The following is a 21,055-nucleotide window of genomic DNA, read 5'->3' as shown; positions in this document are numbered from 1 at the left end:
ACCTGCGCTTTCCTTTCCCTGTGTCCTAAATCTGTCTACAACCACCATCTTGCCAATTTCTCTGCGTAAAAGCTTTTCATTTACTGAGCGCTGCAATTAAGTGGACTCTTTCTCTTCTGCAAACAAAATAACTTAAGTGGCTGAATTAGAAATGTCCCAATGTAATGCTGCTGAACAGCCAAGGCTGCGGACAACGTGGCGCCCTCAGACTGGGACACACGAGAGATCTAGATCCTGCTCCTGGTGCCACTACGCCTTCAGCCTGCATTTACTGAGTACCTACGCACCGGGAAATGCCGACGCAGTCCCGGCCCTCAGGGAACCTACCGTCCAGCCTGGGAGACGGTGGCACTGGCACGCACCAGCCCTGTGGACTGCGGGCCGGTGGTACAAAGGCAGTTAAGCTCCCGATGTTAAGGAAGCGCCAAGGAGGCTTTCATCCACTGTTACCCTAGCACCTCCCTGAGCTCAAGATTCTGTGCACTAACACTGGGATAATAATTCCCTCTTAAACTGTTGGATGGTGCTGTGGGGGCCTCAAAGGCCAAGGCTCCTAGAAAAGCATAAAGGGCAATTCAAAATAGGGACTGTTTGTTGATGAACGACGTAGTGGGGCCAATCCACGCATTAAAAGATGAGCTTGGTTCAGCGGCGCCATAGGCAAGCGTGAGCAAAGGGCTAGAACGGTGGCAACTCGCTGGTACCTGCTCCGGAAAACAACACACTCGACCTAATGGGGGTGGTCCGGAGCAAATTCCAAAGTTAGAACCTCGGAAAGCGACCCTCAGTCACTCAGCACCCGCGGCCACGAGCGTCCCCCTCCCCCCCACCCCGCCTCACTCTCCAGGCACTCCGCGCCGTCCCCACTCTGGAAACCCTAAGCCGAGGTCCTGACGGGCCGGACCGAGCCCCGGGCGCCCCCTGGCGGCCAGGCGCGGACTCTGGCCGCTCCGAGAGCGGGGGCGGGGCTAACGAACTAAGGGGGGGTTCTTCTCGCGTGAACTAATGGCGTCATCAAAGCGACAGGCCCGGAAGGAAGTAGCGTGTGGGGGGCGTGGCGGTTTCTACGGTTGCACGGGGGTTCAGACGAGTACGGAGCGCCTGGAGGGACAGCCTGGTACGCGGCCCCCGCCCCTTACTGTGCGCACTGGGCCTAGTTGCGGCTGCCGGCCGAAGCTCTTCGGCGGTTCTCCCGGGCCCCAGCCCCAGCAACCTCTCTCCTTCCGGAGCGAGAAAGCAACCCTTTTCTGTTCCGTCCCTTCCCCGCGAGCCCCAGGGCGCTTGGGACGCGCGACCCTCTCTCGGAAGAGGGCAGGGAAGGGGCGCGAGTTGGGGGCGGGGAGGGGAGCATTTGCAGAAAGGACGCAGCTGCTGATCGGTAGCTGGAGTCCGCTACGGTAAAATAAGCGCCTCGCAGACGTCTGAGCCCGAGTTATGTTAGCCCCGGGAGGCAGAATCCACGCCCTGCGCGGGTGGGCCCAGGCACTCCTGGCTGTGAACTTTGCTGTCAGTTACCGTCGTTTTTCCAGATCCTTCAGTGTTCAGGAAATGAGTCTCCAGAGGCCAGCCCTTTCTCGTCCTGGTGCTTCCCACCCTGGGGAACCCTCTTTCTCCTCTAACCATGGGCGTGGGCACCGGTGAGGTGCCAAGTGCCGGTCTTCCCACCCTGGGGAACTCTCTTTCTCCTCTAACCATGGGCGTGGGCACCGGTTAGGTGCAAAGTGCCGGTCTTCCCACCCTGGGGAACCCTTTTTCTCCTCTAACCATGGGCGTGGGCACCGGTCAGGTGCAAAGTGCCAGTCAAGTGTGTGGGAGGGTTATTCAGAGCCCTCCCCCGTTTAGATCCAAAGGAACAACTGGGAAGGTGGACGAAAGGCCAGAGAATCCCACCATGTGAACTCTGCTCACATGCTGACTCTGTCTCTCCAGCATCTGAAAGGAGTAAATAATGGTTTCCTTTGAAATGGCAGGCAATTAGGACTGGGAGGCTCTGACCAGAATTACATAGCCACAACTGCCTGTCATTTGACATCCTCTGTAATTTGGGCAACATACTGCAGCTGCCTCTCTTCCCTTTTACTAGTATGAGTGACTCCAGTGACAGCACATTCGTGTTCACAGGAAGAGAAGGCTGTGTTCTGAACGCTGCCCAATTGGCACTGGTTCTCTCTTGGGGCCCGGCTGTATCTGGAGCCACTGCCTCGGGGAGGTAGGGAATATGATCCCACAGCTAAGGAAGGAGTAGGAATGTTGCCTGAGAACAAGGATGAAGAGAGTTGTAGATCTAGCCTTGTGCTCATAGTACAACAGGCTCGGCCTGAGCCACTTGTAGGGAGCTCAGCTTAGTGAGGTTCTCTCCCTGTCATAGCTTTTCTCCTGCATGTCGGACTACACACGTCTTCCTGCGTCTTTTTCCCTAGGATAAAGGTTCGCTGATGGCTCAGTTGGGAGCAGTTGTGGCTGTGGCTTCCAGTTTCTTTTGTGCATCTCTCTTCTCAGCCGTGCACAAGATAGAAGAGGGACATATTGGGGTGTATTACAGGTAAGGAAGAGACAGAAGCTTGCAACTCCCTGTTAAATGTCTCTTTCTCCTAGTCACTGTCTGGCAGATTCTGTTGATTATGTGTCCATTGAATAGAGGAGTCTTTTTTGACAGACACAGCGAGAGAGGGAACACAAGCAGGGGGAGTAGGAGAGGGAGAAGCAGGCTTCCTGCGGAGCAGGGAGCCCAATGCGGGACTCGATCCGAGGACCCTGAGATCATGACCTGATCCGAAGGCAGATGCCCAATGACTGAGCCACCCAGGCGCCCCTAGAGGAGTCTTTTTAGATTGAGCTGTGGTGTCAGTGACCATGGAAGGGGATATATACACACACACATTCAATATAAATGTAAATATAAAATTTAGTAGTCTTAAGTTGATGCCGTGGGTGGTGAACGATAAATGCGTCTAGAGATTTAGAGACAAGATCTAAAGGAAACCAGTGCTTGCAGATCATCTCTGAAACATTGTTTTCTCCTACATCCCTCCCGGGCATCTTGGCGCCACAAGGTTACCTCCAATGAGCACAAGTTCTTGATGGCAACTTGAGGAGCTAGCCTGCTCTGCTGATTGTACCCACTCTTGAAAATTAACATTTCAGGAAAAAAGAAGAATCCTGCAGATTGATCTATATCAATCACGGCAAGCCCTAGAGTAGCGGTTCTTATAAGAAAGGAGCCCATTGCATCACTGTTTATTTTATTGCTCTATTTTTTAAAAAAATAATGTATTTTTCCTTCATAATGCAAAGCAAGGAAGCACTTATAAATCTTGGGTTGCTTTCCTTTCAGTAACTTCCATAACCAAGGTTTTTCTTTAAGTCTTTTACAAACTCCTTCTTATATGTGCCCAAGATGCTTATTGCTGGATTGCCAATAGCAAGTTCTAGAAGTCTCATTGGGCTCCTCTCTCCCCTTTATTTCTCCCCACCTTCTGCTCATACGTCCCCAAAAAAGGCTTTTAATTTTGTTACCCTTTACATATAACTTGGCTCTAAAGGTAAAATATTACTGCCCAGAGAAGATCCGTAAATGATTTTTAAAGCGTTCTCAAAATTATTATTTTGTTTGTTCATGCCCCTGGACTCCCAACATTAGTACAGTTAGTTGATAAAGGTATTACTGGATTTAACTGCCCCCGTGGATTGCGCCAAACTCAACAGGTATGACAAAGTAAAACAGACTTCCTCTTCTGTTAAGGATTGCCAGGGATCCTGCTGTCTTAATTCCACTTAGCCCATGTCCCTGTTTTTCCTGCCGCAAAAGCATGAATAATGGCTTTATGTTTTACCATCAGGCTTCCTAGAATATTAGGGTTGAGCTGAGAGGAAGGGGTCTGTGGACAGGCTCAGGCACATGTCTCACTGTATGAAATGTTTATGGGGCTGTAGAGAAGGTCGGTGCAAATAGTATTGCTGCAGTTGTTACCTCTTGCTGAACTGCCTCTTTCTCTTCTACAGGGGCGGAGCCCTCCTGACTTCCACCAGCGGCCCAGGTTTCCATCTCATGCTTCCTTTCATCACATCATATAAGTCTGTGCAGGTAAACTGGGCTTGTGGGGCATGTTTGGGCCACTGCAGGTTTGGGGTGTTGGCAAACGCATAATTTGGAGTTATTTCCCATTAGATGAGTATAATGCCTCTTCAAGGAATCACATATACATGTGATGTATTAAATGTATATATAAAGAATGAGGCTCCATGAGCCACATACCCTAGAGCTTTATTTGATTGTTGAAGAGTTGAATGGAGTCATTGCCTTGGCCCATTGGCCCCAGCTGGGAATTATTTCTTCACTTCAAGGTAGAGCCAGAGAAGAATCTGTTCCGAATGTACAGAAGGAAAAGTAGGGTGTGTGTGTCTGTGTTTTCAATCACAGGTTACCAAGATAAATGGAAATAAAACATGGTAGTTTTGCTGGTTCTTATTTGAACTTCATAGATGTGAACATAATTTGGGGGGGTTGGGGGGGAGAGGAAAGTTGGACTTGGTGAAGGGAAATAACATCTAAAGGAGGAGTAGGATTAGTTATGACGGATAGAAAGCCTGGCTAAGATAGACTAGCTAGCCGTCTTTGAAGTATGTCCAGCCAAGAGGGATAAGATTTAGAGGATGACTTTTAAACTGACCCAGGAAGATATACTGGGACACCTCCTCAGCATTCTCCATGTTCATTTCTTCTACCATTTCCTGTGTTTGATGGTTTTCTGAGTGCATTTGTGCCCAGGACCCTAGGAGTCTCACAGAATGCTGAGAAGGGGCAGGGCCAGGTTAAATACAGAATCCTCTTGTTTCAAGACTAGTAAAGGAAGACTGTAGAGGTAAGACAGGTCTTAAGACTCCTAATCCAGGGTCTTTTTTACTAAACCATTATTAGATTGTTCATATGGTGATTCACTTACAGTGAAGCTGGGGTAGGTACCTTTGTTCATCTAAGTCTCATACCCTGTGTAAATAAAGAGGATTAGGGGGAGTATTCATGTTTTGTTTTGTTTTGTTCTTGAGAGTTTATTTATTTATTTGACAGAGAGAGACACAGCGAGAGAGGAAACACAAGCAGGGGGAGTGGGAGAGGGAGAAGCAGGCTTCCCGTGGAGCAGGGAGCCCGATGCGGGGCTTGATCCCAGGACCCTGGGATCATGACCTGAGCTGAAGGCAGACATTTAATGACTGAGCCACCCAGGCGGAGTATTCATGTTTAACAAGGCCAAAGCTCAACCCAGATAACCTCAAGGACCGGGAGTTTGGGATTCCAAAACTAAGTTACTGTGCTTGTCACTGCCCATTTTACAGCATTTTATGTCCCTTTTATTTCTAGACCACACTGCAGACAGATGAGGTGAAGAACGTGCCTTGCGGGACTAGGTAAGGTACCCGGAGTGAAGCAGCTAAGCCTATGTCAGTGGAAGGGCTGTCTGGCTCCTAGAGACAGTGAAAGGAGAGGCATTCCTTCTCGGTGGTTTTACCAAGTTCCCTACCTCCTTGCTCCCTCGGTTCTGATTTGACTAGGCCATGCGGTGCAGTAGGGAAAATCACAGAAGGTAGACAGCTTCAGGAGGGCCTTGAATGCTGTGCTAAGTGTGGGCTTTTTCTGTTACAAGTGAAGATCCACTAAAAGCTTTCAGCAGATAAATGACTTGGTAGAGGAAGGTACATTTAGCATAACCAGCTATGGAGAATGTCATAAAGGTAGGAGGTGACCTCAGGGTCTGGAAATCCAAACAGAAGACCACTCTAGTGGTCTGGTGGAAAAGTAAAGAAGGTCTAAACTGGAATAGAATCACAGACCACCATCACGAGGAAATATGCGGGCAAATCCAGAATTAGGGCATCGCACAGGACAGCTGGCCTGATGGCATCACAAGGAGGAGCTTTGGGTTGAAAAGGAGACCTAAAAGACATAAACAAAGCCATGGTGAGCCTTAATTAGAACCTGGTTCAAAAATACCATCTATGAAAGACAGGGGAACTGGATTAGTCCACTTGGGCGGTCATAGAGAGTACAGCAGACTGCGTCCGAGGAGCCAGCAGGGTTGGTTTCTGGTGAAGCCTCTTTTCCTCGATGGCAGATGGCGACTTTGCCGTGTCCTCACGTGGCCTTTCCTCAGTGCACGCAGGGAGAAGATCTCTGGTGTCTGCCTCTGTTCCTTTACCAAGCCCGTCAGGTTGGGGCCCCACCCCTATGACCTCATGGAGCCTTAATTACCACCTTACGGCCCTATCTCAATACAGTCACAAGGGGGTTTTAGAGTTTCAGCAAATGGATTTTTGGAAAGCACACCGTTCAGTCCATAACAGGAACAACTGGGGAAATTGGAATAAGGACTGGGTATTAGAGACTGTTAAGGAATTATTGCTAATTTTCTTAGGTTTGGGAATGGAGCCAGACTACATAGAATGTCATTATTCCTCAGTGAGTGTTACTTACTAACGTGTTAAGGGAGAAAGAGTATCATGACTGCAACTTACTTTTGGAATGCTCAGCGTAAAAAAGCAGATCAATCTATAAGGTGAACTGTTAACAATTGCTAAATTTAGGTGTTTATGTACGGATGTTAGTTGTATTATTTCAGTGTTTCTGTGTGCTTAGAATTATTTATAATGAATATTGGTGGGGAAAGGAAAATGCTGAAACAAAGTGATGGTGAAGACAAAGTGAGAAACGGTGACCATAAAATCCCACTGTGGCCTTCTAAGTTCTGAGAATTCCTTGACTTTTCTTTTCCCTTCAATGGACTGTTTTAATCAAAAGGCATTGCAGATTCAACAGATATGAACTATTCTTTTCTTCCTGACACCCAGAAGTTTCACTTTTCTCCTTATGGAGATATCTTGAGGAGGTGTGGTTTCTCGGGAGATTGTGTTCTTGCTCTAAGCTCTGAAGATTCCTGCTTGGAGATATCATGCCCTCTGGCCTCCCATGAACTCCTGCTCCTTTTCTGCCAAGTCACACACCTGATGCCATCACCGAGAGACAGCACTATATTCCAGAGCAGACTGGTGACTTCTTTGTTCATTCTTCCCCCAACAGTGGTGGTGTGATGATCTACTTTGACCGAATTGAAGTGGTGAACTTCCTGGTCCCAAATGCAGGTACGTTTTTCCAGTTGACCTTCACCATCGGCTTACTTTGCCCAGCATGTCCCCCCACCCCCACCCCCACCCCAGGTCTGTCGCAGCACCTCAGGCTGGGAGAGCCACTGTGTCTGAGAAAGGGAGTCCTGCCTTTTCTGACTCTGCGATCCTGCCTTCCCTCCCAGTGTATGACATCGTGAAGAACTACACTGCCGACTATGACAAGGCCCTCATCTTCAACAAGATCCATCACGAGCTGAACCAGTTCTGCAGTGTGCATACACTTCAGGAGGTCTACATCGAGCTCTTTGGTAAGAATGCCTCTGCTAGCTGTAGCATGCCTCAGCTGCTGTTTCGCCCACCACCTACTGCTGAGCCACCGTGGGGGAGGATGGGTTCCCATGGACAGAAAGTGTCAAAGAACCCCGTGCCCGGGAACTGGTCCCACGTGAAATTTCTAGAAAACTTTAATGACAGTGGCAGAAGGTCATGAAAGCAGGTGAGCCTTGGCCACAGGGATCACGGTGGACTAGGGGACTCCTGGCCCGAATCAGAGGACTGGAAGGCAGGGGCATTCCCACTGTCTCTAAAACAGCCTTCTGTAATGAAGACAGGGCCTATTCTAGAGGAAGAACCTTCGAGATTATCCAGCCCAACGGCCTCATTTCCAGAGAAGGGGACTGAGGCCCAAAGAGAAAGTTGCAGAGCTAGTTGGAAGCAGAGCTGAGGCTAGAACCTTCCTCTCCTGGCTCTGGCTTCAGAGTGCTTCTCGGCCCACCACCCTGCATGAAGGGCCCCCGGGAAAGGTGAGGAGGACCTAGAAGTGGGACAAGGACTGTAGGTGCTTGAAGTTCTTAGTTTCTGTAAGCCTATACACGTAGAGATGAATAGGAAAACACTTAAAAGAATCCACGTCCTTAAGTACATACTTTTTGACCTTTTTAACCAGTCAAAGTAAACATAGCCTGACTTTAGCAGCAAGGGAAAGAAACAGTTCAGTAATTGTTCTAGTTCTTTTGTGGTTAAGTATTATGTTTAAGCTTGCTGCCAGAAGTTTTCTAGTGGCCAGTGCTGAAAGTAAATGATACCAGGACTGGACAGTGTCTTTTCCCAGGAATCTTCATTAAAAAGGACCCTGAGAGAGTGTGCCACGGAGTAGACAGGAGCGGGGAGGGACCCTGGTGCTGCCCGTGATCTCGATCAGAGCCCGTTGCACACTGTTTCTGATTGGGGAAATCATCAGAATCACTTTAATTTCTCTGCAGTAGAAAATGAATCTAAATTCACTTTACAGGGTTTAGATGCAGTATGCTTTTAAGAAAAAGTCTGTAAATTTGGTATTGTTTGTTTGTTTTACCTCAAACTGAGAGCGTTTTATAAAATAGCATCAGCTGTCTCTCTAGCCCTGGTTTTAGAACTTGTGCCACTAAAGGAATACTTGAAAGCATTTGAAACAAGAGACAAAGGACTCTAACTTCTATGAAGAGAAAATGAAAATAGGAAATTGTTTTGCGTTAGAAAACTTCTTACTGTCAGGGCGCCTGGAAGGCTCGGTCCGTGGAGCATGCAGCTCTTCATCTCAGAGTCGTGGGTTCGAGCCCCACATTGGATGTTGAGATTACGAAAAAATAAAATCTTTAAAAAAGACCAAAAAAAGGAAACTTCATATTGCCCAAGAGATAAACTTAATAGCTTAGTGAAGCTTATTGTACAGAGAAGCTGGGAAAATATAATTGCTTTGAAATTTTCTTTTTTTTTAAGTTACGTCTTTTGAACAAACACTGTCTTGCTTAGAATCTATTTGTGTCTGGAAAGGAGGAATTCATGTCTCTAATCCCATTCCTAGAACGTGGGAGGTTTTCCCTAGTTCTGTCCTCTTAGGACTCACGGCCCTGACTTCCCGCATTACTGTGTAATTCTCATCACTGCTTATGCTAGTGCATACTCTCTGTCCATCTTATAAAAACATGTCATAGTTCTTGTTCAGCAGTTGACCTGCGGCAGCCTCTTTGTGTAATGTAACCTAATCTGCACTTATCTGCATGACTATAATGTATAAACAGCTTATTACCAATATTACTTTGGTAATAAACCACCTGGCAAAATAATTCTTCCAGATTTTCCTAGAGAGTTATGAGCCCAGGACCACAGATATAATTTGGTCTAATAAATGACTGTTTATTTTTTTTTATTTTATTTTTTTTAAAGATTTTATTTATTTGTTTGAGAGAGAGAATGAGATAGAGCATGAGAGGGTCAGAGGGAGAAGCAGACTCCCCGCTGAGCGGGGAGCCCGATGCGGGACTCGATCCCAGGACTCCAGGATCATGACCTGAGCCGAAGGCAGTCGCTTAACCGACTGAGCCACCCAGGCGCCCGACTGTTTATTTTTAACTTAGGGAGGGCACAGAATATCTCAAAGTTCGGTTGGTATCCTATTGAAGTTAGAAAATATGAAATGTGATGTTTATCTATGGCTGTCAAATTGTTAAACACATACCAGGTCTGAGGTGCTGCCTTTTGGGCCATTTCTCCCTCATGCTGAGAGGCCTGTGAGAGTATATCCAGTGCGTGGAAATGTTAAAATCCCTTGCTTACCTATATGACAGTAGAGGATAGTGCTGTTTTAAAGCCTAAAACAGCCCTAAAAATTAAAGCAAGTAATTAAACAAGTGTATTATTTTGGCTCCTAAGTAGCTTGAGCACATCACTGAACTTCCATGAGCCTCAGTCTGGTCCGGGCATCTGTTAAAGGCAGGGAGTTCCACTTGCTGTTCCTCAGAGGCCCCTGTTTTGGGCAACAGTGACCAAAAATGGCCACTTAAAGCGGGTGGCAGCTGACAGTGAGGGAGGTGATCCAGTTCGGATACCCAGCCTGGTTCCGTGGAGTCTTCCCAGCGCCGTCCAGGACCTTCCCAAGGACCTCGAGGGCAGGGCGTCAGGAAGAGAAGGCCCCGGCCAGAGAGGGCAGCTGTGGGTGCTGCAGGACCCCAGCCAGAAGAGGGGTCAGTCAGAGCTCCTCCTACACTTGCCTATGAACCAACTCCCATGTGAATTCCAGACAGAGCAATCAGGGCCAAAGCAAACGACAGACGACTCGGGCTCGTTTCCAGAACCATAAATTTTCGTTTCCCCTCCTGTGTTCTTTGATGGAGTTCTTTTTTTTTTTTTTAATTTTTTTTTAAAGATTTTATTTATTTATTTGACAGAGACATCGAAAGAGGGAACACAAGCAGGGGGAGTGGGAGAGGGAGAGGCAGGCTTCCCGTGGAGCAGGGAGCCCGATGCAGGGCTCGATCCCAGGACCCTGGGATCATGACCTGAGCCAAAGGCAGACACTTAATGACTGAGCCACCCAGGCGCCCCTTTGATGGAGTTCTTAATGAAAATAGTCTTCCTTGGGTCCTTCATTGACGTCAGAGTCTGTTTTTCTTTTAGGAACTTCTAAAATGACTGGATTTCAATGGCTTGGCTCTCTTCGAACTACCTAGCATAGCCACTCCACCTTCCTTCCTCTTGAAAACAGGGTGCCTGCCTTCTCTTTAGCTGCTGTTGTCTAGGGGAAGGCTGCCGCCCGACTCAAGAAATATGCGAGAATTGTTTGTTCTTTTTCTTATTAAAGCTCAGTTTCCTTTCGGGCAAGGTTGCTATTTTCTACAGCCTCGGGTGATTTTATCTGGAGGCCACAGGAAAAGGATACTCTCACATCCAGCTTGCGTGGAGGGGCTACATAGGCGTGTTGCTTTGAAAGATGTGCCAGGGGATCTTCGGATTTCTGGGCTCTGATAAGCACTCTGCCTTGGAAAGCCCTTTGGCCTGTCAGGTGCATTCTTGAGTGGTGTTTTAGTTTGTCCTCTACCTGCCTGCTTTCCTCCACCCTGCCTACAAAGTGTAACAACTTTTTCTGTCTTTCTTGATTTCAGATCAGATTGATGAAAACCTCAAGCTGGCTTTACAACAGGACCTGACCTCCATGGCCCCCGGGCTTGTCATCCAAGTAAGCATTGCCGTAGTGGGAACACCCTCTGCTGAAGGGGCAGCCCCCCTTCCAAGGGATGTCCTTTTTGTGCAGGAAGATGAAGAGCCAGTGGGAGCTGCTTCTGTCCCTCACCACCCTCACCTTCCCATCACGTGCTATTTTTATCCTCCAGGCTGTGCGGGTGACCAAGCCCAATATACCTGAGGCGATCCGCAGAAACTACGAGTTGATGTGAGTAGTCCCTCTGCCCAAGCTATATCCACCACTCTCTCCCACCCCACCCCCCACCTCATCCCATCCCAGAGTTAACCGAAGCCGTGCCAGACACTCATTGCCCTTCTTGTGCCAGACACTCATTGCCCTTCTTGAGCGTTCGTTACAGCCCATCGCTCTGTAAGATGGAGCAGGTGTGTCAGGAGAACCACCTGGGCTCTGGAACTGTGATAGAGAGCCACAAGAGAAGCTCTTTCAGGCAGTGATGCTTTGAAAAGGGCCAGGGGGTATTGTTTGTGCTTCATGGCTCATACCAAAGAAGATGGGAGCGAAAGGTGCTTAAGTGGGCTGGCAGGTGCATTTTACCAAAGTAAATTATGCTTTATTTCCCACAAGTGAGTTATTTTGGAGGAGAAAGAGAGCCATGTTACCATCTGCAACAGGTCTGCTTTTTTTTTTTTAAGATTTTATTTATTTATTTGAGAGAGAGAGAGAATGAGAGAGAGCAAGCACATGAGAGGGGGGAGGGTCAGCGAGAGAAGCAGACTCCCCGCCGAGCAGGGAGCCCACTGCGGGACTCGATCCAGGGACTCCAGGATCATGACCTGAGCCGAAGGCAGTCGCTTAACCGACTGAGCCACCCAGGCGCCTAACAGATCTGCTTTTACTTGGGACATTGAACAGCCTTCCAGGAGAGAGGAAGAACTCAGTTTGCCTCTCAGCAGAAGCCTGTCTTCTCCGGGGGACAGTGAAGTTCCTCAGAAGCTTTTTCCATGGCGGCCCCACAGTTGTGTACCTTTTTTCCCTTCAGGGAAAGCGAGAAGACGAAGCTTCTCATTGCAGCCCAGAAACAGAAGGTGGTGGAGAAGGAAGCTGAGACGGAGCGGAAGAAGGCCCTCATCGGTCTGAATGTGGTTCTGTGATCACCTTACAGGGCGGAGGGGGCTGAAGAGGGTGGTGGGCAGCCACGAGGTCGCCTCAGGCACAGCTAGATCACAGTCTTCCAAACCCTTGCCAGGCGCAGGAGGGATATTCATACTCCCCGAAGCAAAGCTGAAGTTGTCAGATCATGGCCAGGGGCAGTGAGCTTTGAGTCTCCCCTTATCTCTGAAATGAAAGAAAACTTTCCTGTTAATTCTTTTTTTTTTTTTTAAGATTTTATTTATTTATTTGAGAGAGAGAATGAGAGACAGAGAGCATGAGAGGGAGGAGGGTCAGAGGGAGAAGCAGACTCCCTGCCAAGCAGGGAGCCCCATGCGGGACTCGATCCCGGGACTCCAGGATCATGACCCGAGCCGAAGGCAGTCGCTTAACCAACTGAGCCACCCAGGCGCCCCTCCTGTTAATTCTTAATAGGAAATAATAATGGCTAATACCTATCGAGCAGATATCATGAGTCATGTACTTTTCTAAGCACTTATATGTGAATTACCTCACTCCTCACAACCACGAGCTGAGATATAGGTACTATCGTTAACCTCATTTTCCTGTACTGAAGACCAGAGGGGTTAAATAACATGCCCAGGGTCATATGGCAAGTGGTGGAAACGGGTTCAACCCCAGGGACTATGTCCAGAACCTGGTTCGTAACTGCTACACCAGATTATCAACCACTACTATCTGCTTCCCAAAGTGAAGTGGCAGGAAGAAACTGTTTCCTTAGGAAGAATCTCGTTCCTTAGACTATCCCTCCGGGAGAAATACCCTTGTGACTTAGGGTAGAGGTTAGGACTTGCTCCTCGCTTTCGTCGGAGAGCCCAGGTCTCTCCATTTACTGTCTTATGCTGAGGTCGTGGTACTGCACTCACTGGTACGGTCCATGTGCGCCCACGTGTGCCCGTCGCAGGCCTCTCCCTCTGAGCTAACCCACCAGCCCGCATCAGGGACTCAGGAAAGGTCAAACAGTCTGGCTTTTGAAATACCAGCGCTCTGAGCCTTTTCTCAACTTCATTTCTGTAGAGGCAGAAAAAGTGGCTCAGGTCGCAGAAATCACCTATGGGCAGAAGGTGATGGAGAAGGAGACGGAGAAGAAGATTTCAGAAATTGAAGGTGAGCACAGGTGAAGTGAATGTCCAAGGTTTCTTCAGACCCCACCTTGTGGCAAGGGGGTGGGAGAGTCATTTCCTTCGCTCCTTCATCTTTGTTCTAAGAGGTGATGATTTCTTTGGAAAATCACTTCTTCTCTGTGCTTTTGAGTCCAGTTTGGGGGAGATATGAGGCCAGGCTGCCGTCAGTTTTCCACTTTAGAGAACATTCGCTCACTCAACAGATGTCCACCAAGTGTGGCTAGGCGCGCTTGTGTGAGGCCTAAGGGAAAAGGAAATCATTTAAGTCCCTGCTGTCTCAGAGCCTTAGAAGTGAGCGAAGGGGTGAGGCCAGAACAGCACCTCCTCCCTTTGCCTTCCCTGGCCCTCTGCACGTCAGCGAACACCACAGCTGTGGCCTCTAAGTCTGCTCTCGGCACCCCCTGTCATGGATACCAAGACACCTTTTCAGCACCAACAACCCTGGAGCTGGAGAAGGAGTGCTTTCTTTGCTGGCTTTTCTGAACATGATTCACCTTCAGTTCCCTGCCCCTAAGCCCTCAGCTCATTCCACCGCCTACCCTTTCCTTCATGTGGTGCCTTAAATCAAGCAAATTCTAAGACAAAAATGCGACCTCGAGGCCCAGCTTCAAAGCGCTGTGTGTCCACTTGTACTCACTATGGTATGGGGCCTGTCAGGCTTTGCGGGGGCCCGGTGAGGAGCCAACTAGGATTTTACAGATCAGTGGCTCCTCATTAGGGAGCTCTTAGCAAAACAAGACATTTTTATTTCTTATAAAAACATGTCATCAGGTGCTAAGGCTGCTTGAGTGGGCCGCAGGCAGCCAGCACGCCAGCCAGACTGCACATTCCTTCCGCCCTGCGTCGTGCTGAGGGTGTGCAGGAAGAACCCCCCGCCCCACCCCCCCCGCCCCGCAACAGACTGGCTGTCCTTCCCAGGCTTCTGGCTACAAATATTACTCAGAGGAGGCTGGCCTCATTCCCAAGGCAAGGGAGTAAGCAGCAAAAATTTTGCATCGGGGCGCCAGGGTGGCTCCGTCAGTTAAGTGTCTGCCTTCGGTTCAAGTCATGATCCCAGAGTCCTGGGATCCAGCCCCACATCGGGCTCCCCGCTCAGTGGGAAGCCTGCTTCTCCCTCTCCCACTCCCCCTGCTTGTGTTTCCTCTCTCACTGTGTCTCTTTCTGTCAAATAAATAAAATCTTAAAAAAAAGTTTTGCATCAGCTTGACAGAAAGCTCGTCTCAGCGGATTAAGGAAGTTGTGCACAGTGGAAGTTGAAATAGGTCTTCATCCAAACAGCTGTTAGTCTGGACCAGGGCATGTAGTTGCCTTAGGTAGAGTTATGTCGGCTTCCCCACTGTTAAAGAGTACCTTTTTAAAATGATTGAGGGAAATAAAAAGGGAAATGAAGTTGGAGAGGGACCGAGCTGTTTTTTGTTCATGGCATTGGGTTTTCGGCGGAGCCACCTCCGGCTGTATTCAGAGCCCTCCCTGGGCTCCTGGCGCCGTGGCTGTACAGCACAGGAGGGATGGGGTGGGGACCTCTGAAGCTGGACGTGGGGACAGGGCCCACGCGGCTTCCCAGCCGTGGATCAGCAAGAGGGGTAAGCGCGGGGAGCCAGGAAGTGTCTCCTGGACAGCGCTCTTCTCGAGCCTACTGTCAGAGATGTAGCTGGGCACAGCCGCCGACGTGCTCCTTGTTAGTCCCCACCACAGGGAGATGCCGCCCGAGCACCTCTTTGTCATGGTTCATTTTCACCATGATTTGTGAAATAGGGGAAATGCCTCCTTCCACATTTTGCAGAAGAGGAAACCAAAGCACAGCGGAGAAAGAGCAGTCTCCCCGAGGTCGCAGAGGCGGTGGGGGAAGGGGTCCAGGGCCCAGTGTTCTGGTGGCTTTGGCACCGCGTTCACTGCCTTCTTGCCCCCAGATGCTGCGTTTCTGGCCCGGGAGAAGGCAAAGGCTGATGCAGAGTGCTACACCGCTATGAAGCTCGCCGAAGCCAACAAGGTAAAGCCCAGAGCCGCCTGGGGAAGAGAAGGTATATCTGGCTTTGGGCTAATGTTTGAGAGTTCCCGGTGTCGGATGGCCACCACCACCCAAGACCCTCCTGGCCAGAAGGGGTGGCCGCTGTGCCGTGGGGGACAGGTGCTGCCCTTCCCCTTAGCCGAGCCTCGGCAGAAGTTTAATCGTTGTGTGAAACACGGAAACTCCTAAAACTTGCAGCTCTGACCTCGCACATCCATTAGTACCCTGTCACTAATAGAACAGTGAGGCCAGGAAGAGTCGAGAGGGCACACTGCTTTGACAGAGACCGTCTCCTTGTGAAAAGTGAAGGATGCCACCCAGAGTCTTCTCGACCCTGGCTCCACCTAGTCTGCTCTCGTTTGTTTCTTACAGCTGAAGCTGACGCCTGAGTATCTGCAGCTGATGAAGTACAAAGCCATTGCTTCCAACAGCAAGATTTACTTTGGCAAAGACATCCCGAACATGTTCGTGGACTCTGCAGGCAATCTGGGCAAGCAGTTCGAGGGGCTAGCTGACAAGCTGAGTTTCGATGATGAGCCCTTGGACGTAGACCCTGAGGAGAATTGAAAGTTTTTTGTATACAACCTCGGATGACACTTAGGAGAGATCTTTATTTTTGAATGATGAACCGGGATGCTCCTCCCTCCCACACTACCTGCTTTGACTCTCTTACACATTATGTGGTGAAAAAAGAAGAAATGGATTTAAATCTATTCCCCTTCCTGGGAAGGGAGGGCAGGGATTGCTGATTTGGGGTCTTATTCAGGTAAGCAGTTTAGATGACTTCTGTTAAGATGGGCAAACCATGGGTTTGACCTTTGACCTCCAGACACTAATTTTAGCCCTTTGAAGCTGGCTTAAGTAGGGATTCAATCATTACAGAGTGGGAGAAATAGAGGGTGTTGCCTCCAGGTGATTTGCTTTCCCCGATTTGGGAAAATGCGGTTCAATTTTCTCCCCTCTGCCTCCAAGGCGGGAGATGCCTGTGGGTGAGGCTCAGCAACTGAGCAACTGTGTGCTTGTGAGTCTGCCTGCAGAGCTGCGGGGGAACAGCTGCAGAGAACGTTTGGCTTTGCTGGTATTTTTGTCGGCATATGTGAGTCATTTTAGAGGCACACTTTCTCGAGCCCTCACAAGGAAGGACTGGTGCTAGGTTTTGCAAGCTCTTCTCTCCTACCCTCTTTGCCCCAGGGCTTAAAGAGAATTGGTTTCTGACTAAATTCCAGAGTCAGGGTTTGGGCACCACCCCACAATTCTTTTTAAAACTTTTCACCTGTTCTGTGATTTGGTTTTTTTTTTTTTTTCCTCTCTCAAATCTGTTCGTTGATACCACTCAGCATTAGGAAGATAAGAACAAACAACCCTAGTGTTTTACTAGCTGCTGAAGGGGGATCATTCCGTCTCTCAGCCACCATGGTACCTGCTTGGCAAACAACGTATGTTCTCACTGTGGAGGTTCTGTGTTGAAGAGCTCTTCCAGGCGCTGAGGTCACCTGAAGTATCTCCTAGTCTTAAGCTTATAGCTTGTGCTGGCAGTCTGACAGTGATAAAAAGGGAGCCCACTAAGTAGCACATGTTTTGAAATCTAGGGCGCCGACAGCCACACGGGGGTCAGACTGAATGCTCCATCTCCGGAGACAGCTGTGGGGTCCATGTCAAGAGTTCGTGCCCAGGTCCCTGGGTTGGAAGGGCTGCATCAAAATGTTCAAATGTTTTGGGTTTGGGTTTTTTGGGTTGGTTTTTTTTTTTCCATTTCTAATTAGGAAAATTTTGTGTCATTCTGGGAGATTTGGGATGGAGGAGAACAAACATGAAAGATTTTCTTATATCCTGAAATTGGAGTTGGGGGGGTGGTATCCAGCTTATGTAGGCCATGAGTTGTGTACCAAATTGTTAGCTTATCTCCATCTAACTTGCAGGCATGTCGGTATTCTCCATGACAAACTCTGGCTTAGGATCTGCTTTGTTCTTAGCTGCCCTCCCCACCACCACCACCAAAGAAACTACCACTGTACCCCTTTTCCCTCAGTGATACTATGAATGATACTTCCTGGCACAGATCCCCACCTCATTTTTGGTCCCATGCCCAGACTTCTGCTTTATTGAATGGCCCAGAATTTGGGCCAGCTTGCTCCCAAGTAGCACCAGGCTTGTCTTGAGAGTTTGGGGAGCATTCAGCGCGCTTAGGTAGAAACAACATGTTAACTCCTCTTAATTCAAATGTTGCCCTTCCCTGTTCTAATTTCTGGGACTTAGAATTCTCAAACCACTGGTCCTGGTCACACTTTGTGCAAGCAGCCAACCGTTCGTGGGAATGATGGATTTTAATGTGCTCAGAAGTGCTTGCAAAAGACAGTCTCCCAAGGCCAACATAGGGTATCCATTATTAAGATATACTTACCCTCCTCCCATTTCAGTGCCATTAATCACTTGTTAGGAGCAACATGACACATGACCTCCAGCTTCCCCAATTTACATATTTGTCTGCTCCCTCTACTCTGAGATTTGCTGACTAGGCCTCAGAAAACACTACTTCAATAGAATAAAAAGCAAGAATATCTTCACCTCTGAATAGCACGTTTGCTCAGGTTCCTCACTTGAAAGCCCAATACTAACATCCTGTGACAGCTTGTCCCTTGCACTAGATACACTTTAACCACAAAAGAGCCTCAATAAAGTAAAATCCTGCTGCCCCTGCCTCCCTCAATGCTAATGTTGCTTCCTCTTTGAACAAAAAATATCAATGTCATAGTGCCCCTCAGTTTAAATTCAGTGGTTGTCTGCACCTGCCTGAAGAGTAAAATCATGGAAGTCAGCAGTTTCCTCAGCATGGGACCACTAACCAATCTGTGTGACTCTGTGTCTTCAACACTCACTAGAAAATCTTATCTTAAAACATTTGAATTCTAAATGTGTAAAATGTGACAGCCTACACTTTTGTAGGCAGTTAAGTCATGGCTGCTATTTGTAAATGGAACTTCTATCAAAATAAGTAACCGTTTATAAAATTCAGTTTTTTGTAGGATTTTTCCAAGGAAAAGTCACCTTGGTTGAATGTTTCTCATTAAACTTTACAGAAGTGGTTCATATTCAGTACTGTTTTTAATCACTTTTTTAAATATAAGGACAATATTTGCAAGGAAGCCGAAGTTTAATAATTTTTATAACACTAATATAAAATAAATTTGAAGGGATCTGTGGTCATATTAACTTGAAGGAGGAAAAAAAGATAATTGAAAGAATTTTGGCAATATATTGATCAAAAAAAAGTTGTTTTCTAAATGATCTGTTGTGATTTCTATGGGTCTATGTATCTTTCTGCACTGATGACTTTGCCATTTACAGAGTAAGTAGTGAAAGTAAGATCGTCGTCTTTACTGACTTATCAATTTAAGTTTGATTGAAGGTAAACCTCAGTCCTCAGTTGAGAATAAACCTGTGTATTGGCTAGTGACTGCTGTGTGTCTCAACTTAACGGGCTACTTCATTAGTTCTACTCAGTAGGGTTCGAGCCACTGTTTCTATTGCTTCCTTAGAAAAGAAATAATAGCCAATCAGTTTGTGTTTGGATTTCCATTTCTTTTTATTTCTGCTTTTGTGTAAGCTGGTGATTGAATAGTCAAAACTAATTCTACTTTCAAAGAGCCCCAACAGTTTAATGACCCCCTTTGTAAACAAGAAATGATTCTTGTTATATTAATCACTCTATAAATAATATGCTGGAGTAATCACCTGGGGTTGATAGCTGGAGAAATTGTTTTAGACCACACTAAAGATGTGAATTTATATCTCAGTTTTATTTTCAGTCTTGCTAAATACAATCATTCTTCTTTGTATTTTTTTTAAAGTGAAATTTAGCAATAGCTAATATTAGGATAGGTGATATAAAGAAATAAAACGTCCCTCCCTAGTGAGTGGAGTGCAAGATCACCCTAAAAATATATTCAGATGACTATCCCCATTATCAGTGTAGAAACAAATAATTTGTAAACATGGCATGATTCTTGGTAGGTGCTATGGAAATTGATCATTTTAAAGATCCATTCACTGCTGCAATTCTGGCCCAAAAGGTAGAGATACTTTCAGTTGACTCAAAACTCATTTTGATATCAATTCAGTGAGAAAGTCCCAGTCTCTACTCTGGAAAGCTGCCCAGCCTAAAGCTGCCAAATAAAATACACAATGCTTGTTTCAATTTGAATTTCGTTTAAACAACTAATAACTTTTAGTATAAGTATGTCTAAAATACTGCAGGAGACATACTAAAAAATTATTTGTTATTTATATGACACGCACATTTAACAGAATATCCTGTATTTTTATTTGCCAAACGTGGCAACCCAAGCCCAGGCTTCCTCGGGTTTTTTAACGGTGCTCTCAAACTTTCTCTATTGGTCTGAGATCCCCTACACAAATAACATGAACTTACAATTGAATAGGTAAGTTAAGAACGTAGTCCCTGCGGTTAGACTGCCATGATTCAGATCCCTGCTCCACCACTTCCTATATATACAGTCTTAAATAAATTCTTTAACCTCTCTGAACTTCAGTTTCTTCATCTATAAAATGGTTTGAGTGGTGTAAATGAAATCCTGCATGTGAAGGGGTTAGCACTGGGCCTGCCGTGTATAACGTTTTCAGTCATCTCGGAAAACAGGCTAGAAAGCACACACCTATTAAGTGGGTACCACTAAGTGGAAAATCAAAGAAATGTGACAGAATAAGATCATAGCACAGAGAGGAAAAAGGGAACAATATTGGAATGCAGCAAACGGTATTGAGAATACGTACATCTGCAGAAATGTCATATGTACAAAATAAGCGGGTTTGGCCCTCTTGAGAGGAATTCCCAGTTCAGGGCTCCAGTTTGGAAAAAATGACTTTTAAGAGGAGGCTAGCAAAGCAAAATGTTAAAACCAAAATTTAAAAAGTAAAAAAATAAAGCCAGGGGTGCCTGGGTGGCTCAGTTGGTTAAGTGTCTGCCTTCGGCTCAGGTCATGATCCCGGAGTCCTGGGATCGGGATTGGGATCAAGTCCTGGGATCGAGCCCCTATTGGGCCCAGCTCCCTGCTTAGCAGAGATTCTGCTTCTCCCTCTCCCTCTGCTCCCCAGCCCCCTGCTCGTGTGCGCTCTTGCTCTCGCTCTCTCTCTCAAACTCTTACAAAAAAATTAAAAATAAAGCCCATGGGTTGACCCCATAAAAGGCAGAAAGGGAATTTAACGATTTCACTTTATAAAAGTTGCATAAGGGTTGGCTAGGTATTCTCTAGCTCCTTTGAGACCAATGAAGAGGAAGTTAGCTTGCAGAATATTTTAGAAGATTTCACTTAAGATTGGCTAAAATTTGAAATCAGAAGAAGTAGTTGCGTGCAAATAGAAAATAAATCCAGGGATTAATATAAATAACATTTTCTTCTCCGATGGTCTTCAGAAATTGGGGAGAGTCTATGCTGTTTGGGATGGTTTAAATGTCATTCTATATAAAAGATCAAATGATCTCTAAAGGTCCTCCCCAGGTCTGTGGTTCTAGAATCTATATTCACATTTCAAAAGCCAAATGTGACCATATGGGTGCTGAGGGATTGTTGCAGTGGCTTCTCCACCTCAATTCATTTAAACTGGGACATGGGCATTATTTCTCCATTTCTCTTTAGAGCCAAGTAACCAGGCAAC

General features: G+C 47.1%; 1 protein-coding gene across 2 annotated transcripts; it reads left to right on the top strand.

Moving 5' to 3' along the window:
• The first annotated feature begins 1,025 nt into the window (after window positions 1–1,025).
• On the top strand, window positions 1,026–18,836 carry ERLIN2 (ER lipid raft associated 2). Of its 2 annotated transcripts, none has more exons than XM_045879825.2 (12): window positions 1,026–1,117; window positions 2,421–2,542; window positions 4,003–4,084; window positions 5,360–5,406; window positions 7,073–7,134; window positions 7,302–7,427; window positions 11,040–11,113; window positions 11,268–11,326; window positions 12,120–12,211; window positions 13,268–13,357; window positions 15,285–15,364; window positions 15,755–18,836. In XM_045879825.2, the coding sequence occupies exons 2-12, from the start codon at window positions 2,436–2,438 to the stop codon at window positions 15,947–15,949; spliced, it is 1,014 nt and encodes a 337-aa protein (XP_045735781.1). In that variant the 5' UTR covers window positions 1,026–1,117; window positions 2,421–2,435; the 3' UTR covers window positions 15,950–18,836. The 2 variants fall into 2 exon arrangements, with proteins under 2 accessions (XP_045735781.1, XP_045735782.1); XM_045879826.3 differs by lacking the exon at window positions 1,026–1,117 and adding an exon at window positions 1,127–1,397.
• The last annotated feature ends 2,219 nt before the right edge of the window (window positions 18,837–21,055 follow it).

Source organism: Mirounga angustirostris, unplaced genomic scaffold (genome assembly GCF_029215605.1).
Source record: "Mirounga angustirostris isolate CCGP_5_RB_7025 unplaced genomic scaffold, mMirAng1.0.hap1 SCAF_2, whole genome shotgun sequence".
Classification (NCBI taxonomy): domain Eukaryota; kingdom Metazoa; phylum Chordata; class Mammalia; order Carnivora; family Phocidae; genus Mirounga; species Mirounga angustirostris.
Note: the sequence above shows the minus strand (reverse complement) of the source record. Positions and strands in the feature narration are given on the sequence as shown.

Coding starts and splice junctions, on each gene's coding strand:
- ERLIN2 (XM_045879825.2), top strand. CDS start 2,436: ATGGCTCAGTTGGGAGCAGTTGTGGCTGTGGCTTCCAGTTTCTTTTGT. Junction 7,135..7,301: donor CTTCCTGGTCCCAAATGCAG/GTACGTTTTTCC, acceptor CTTCCCTCCCAG/TGTATGACATCGTGAAGAAC. Junction 11,114..11,267: donor CCCCCGGGCTTGTCATCCAA/GTAAGCATTGCC, acceptor TTTATCCTCCAG/GCTGTGCGGGTGACCAAGCC.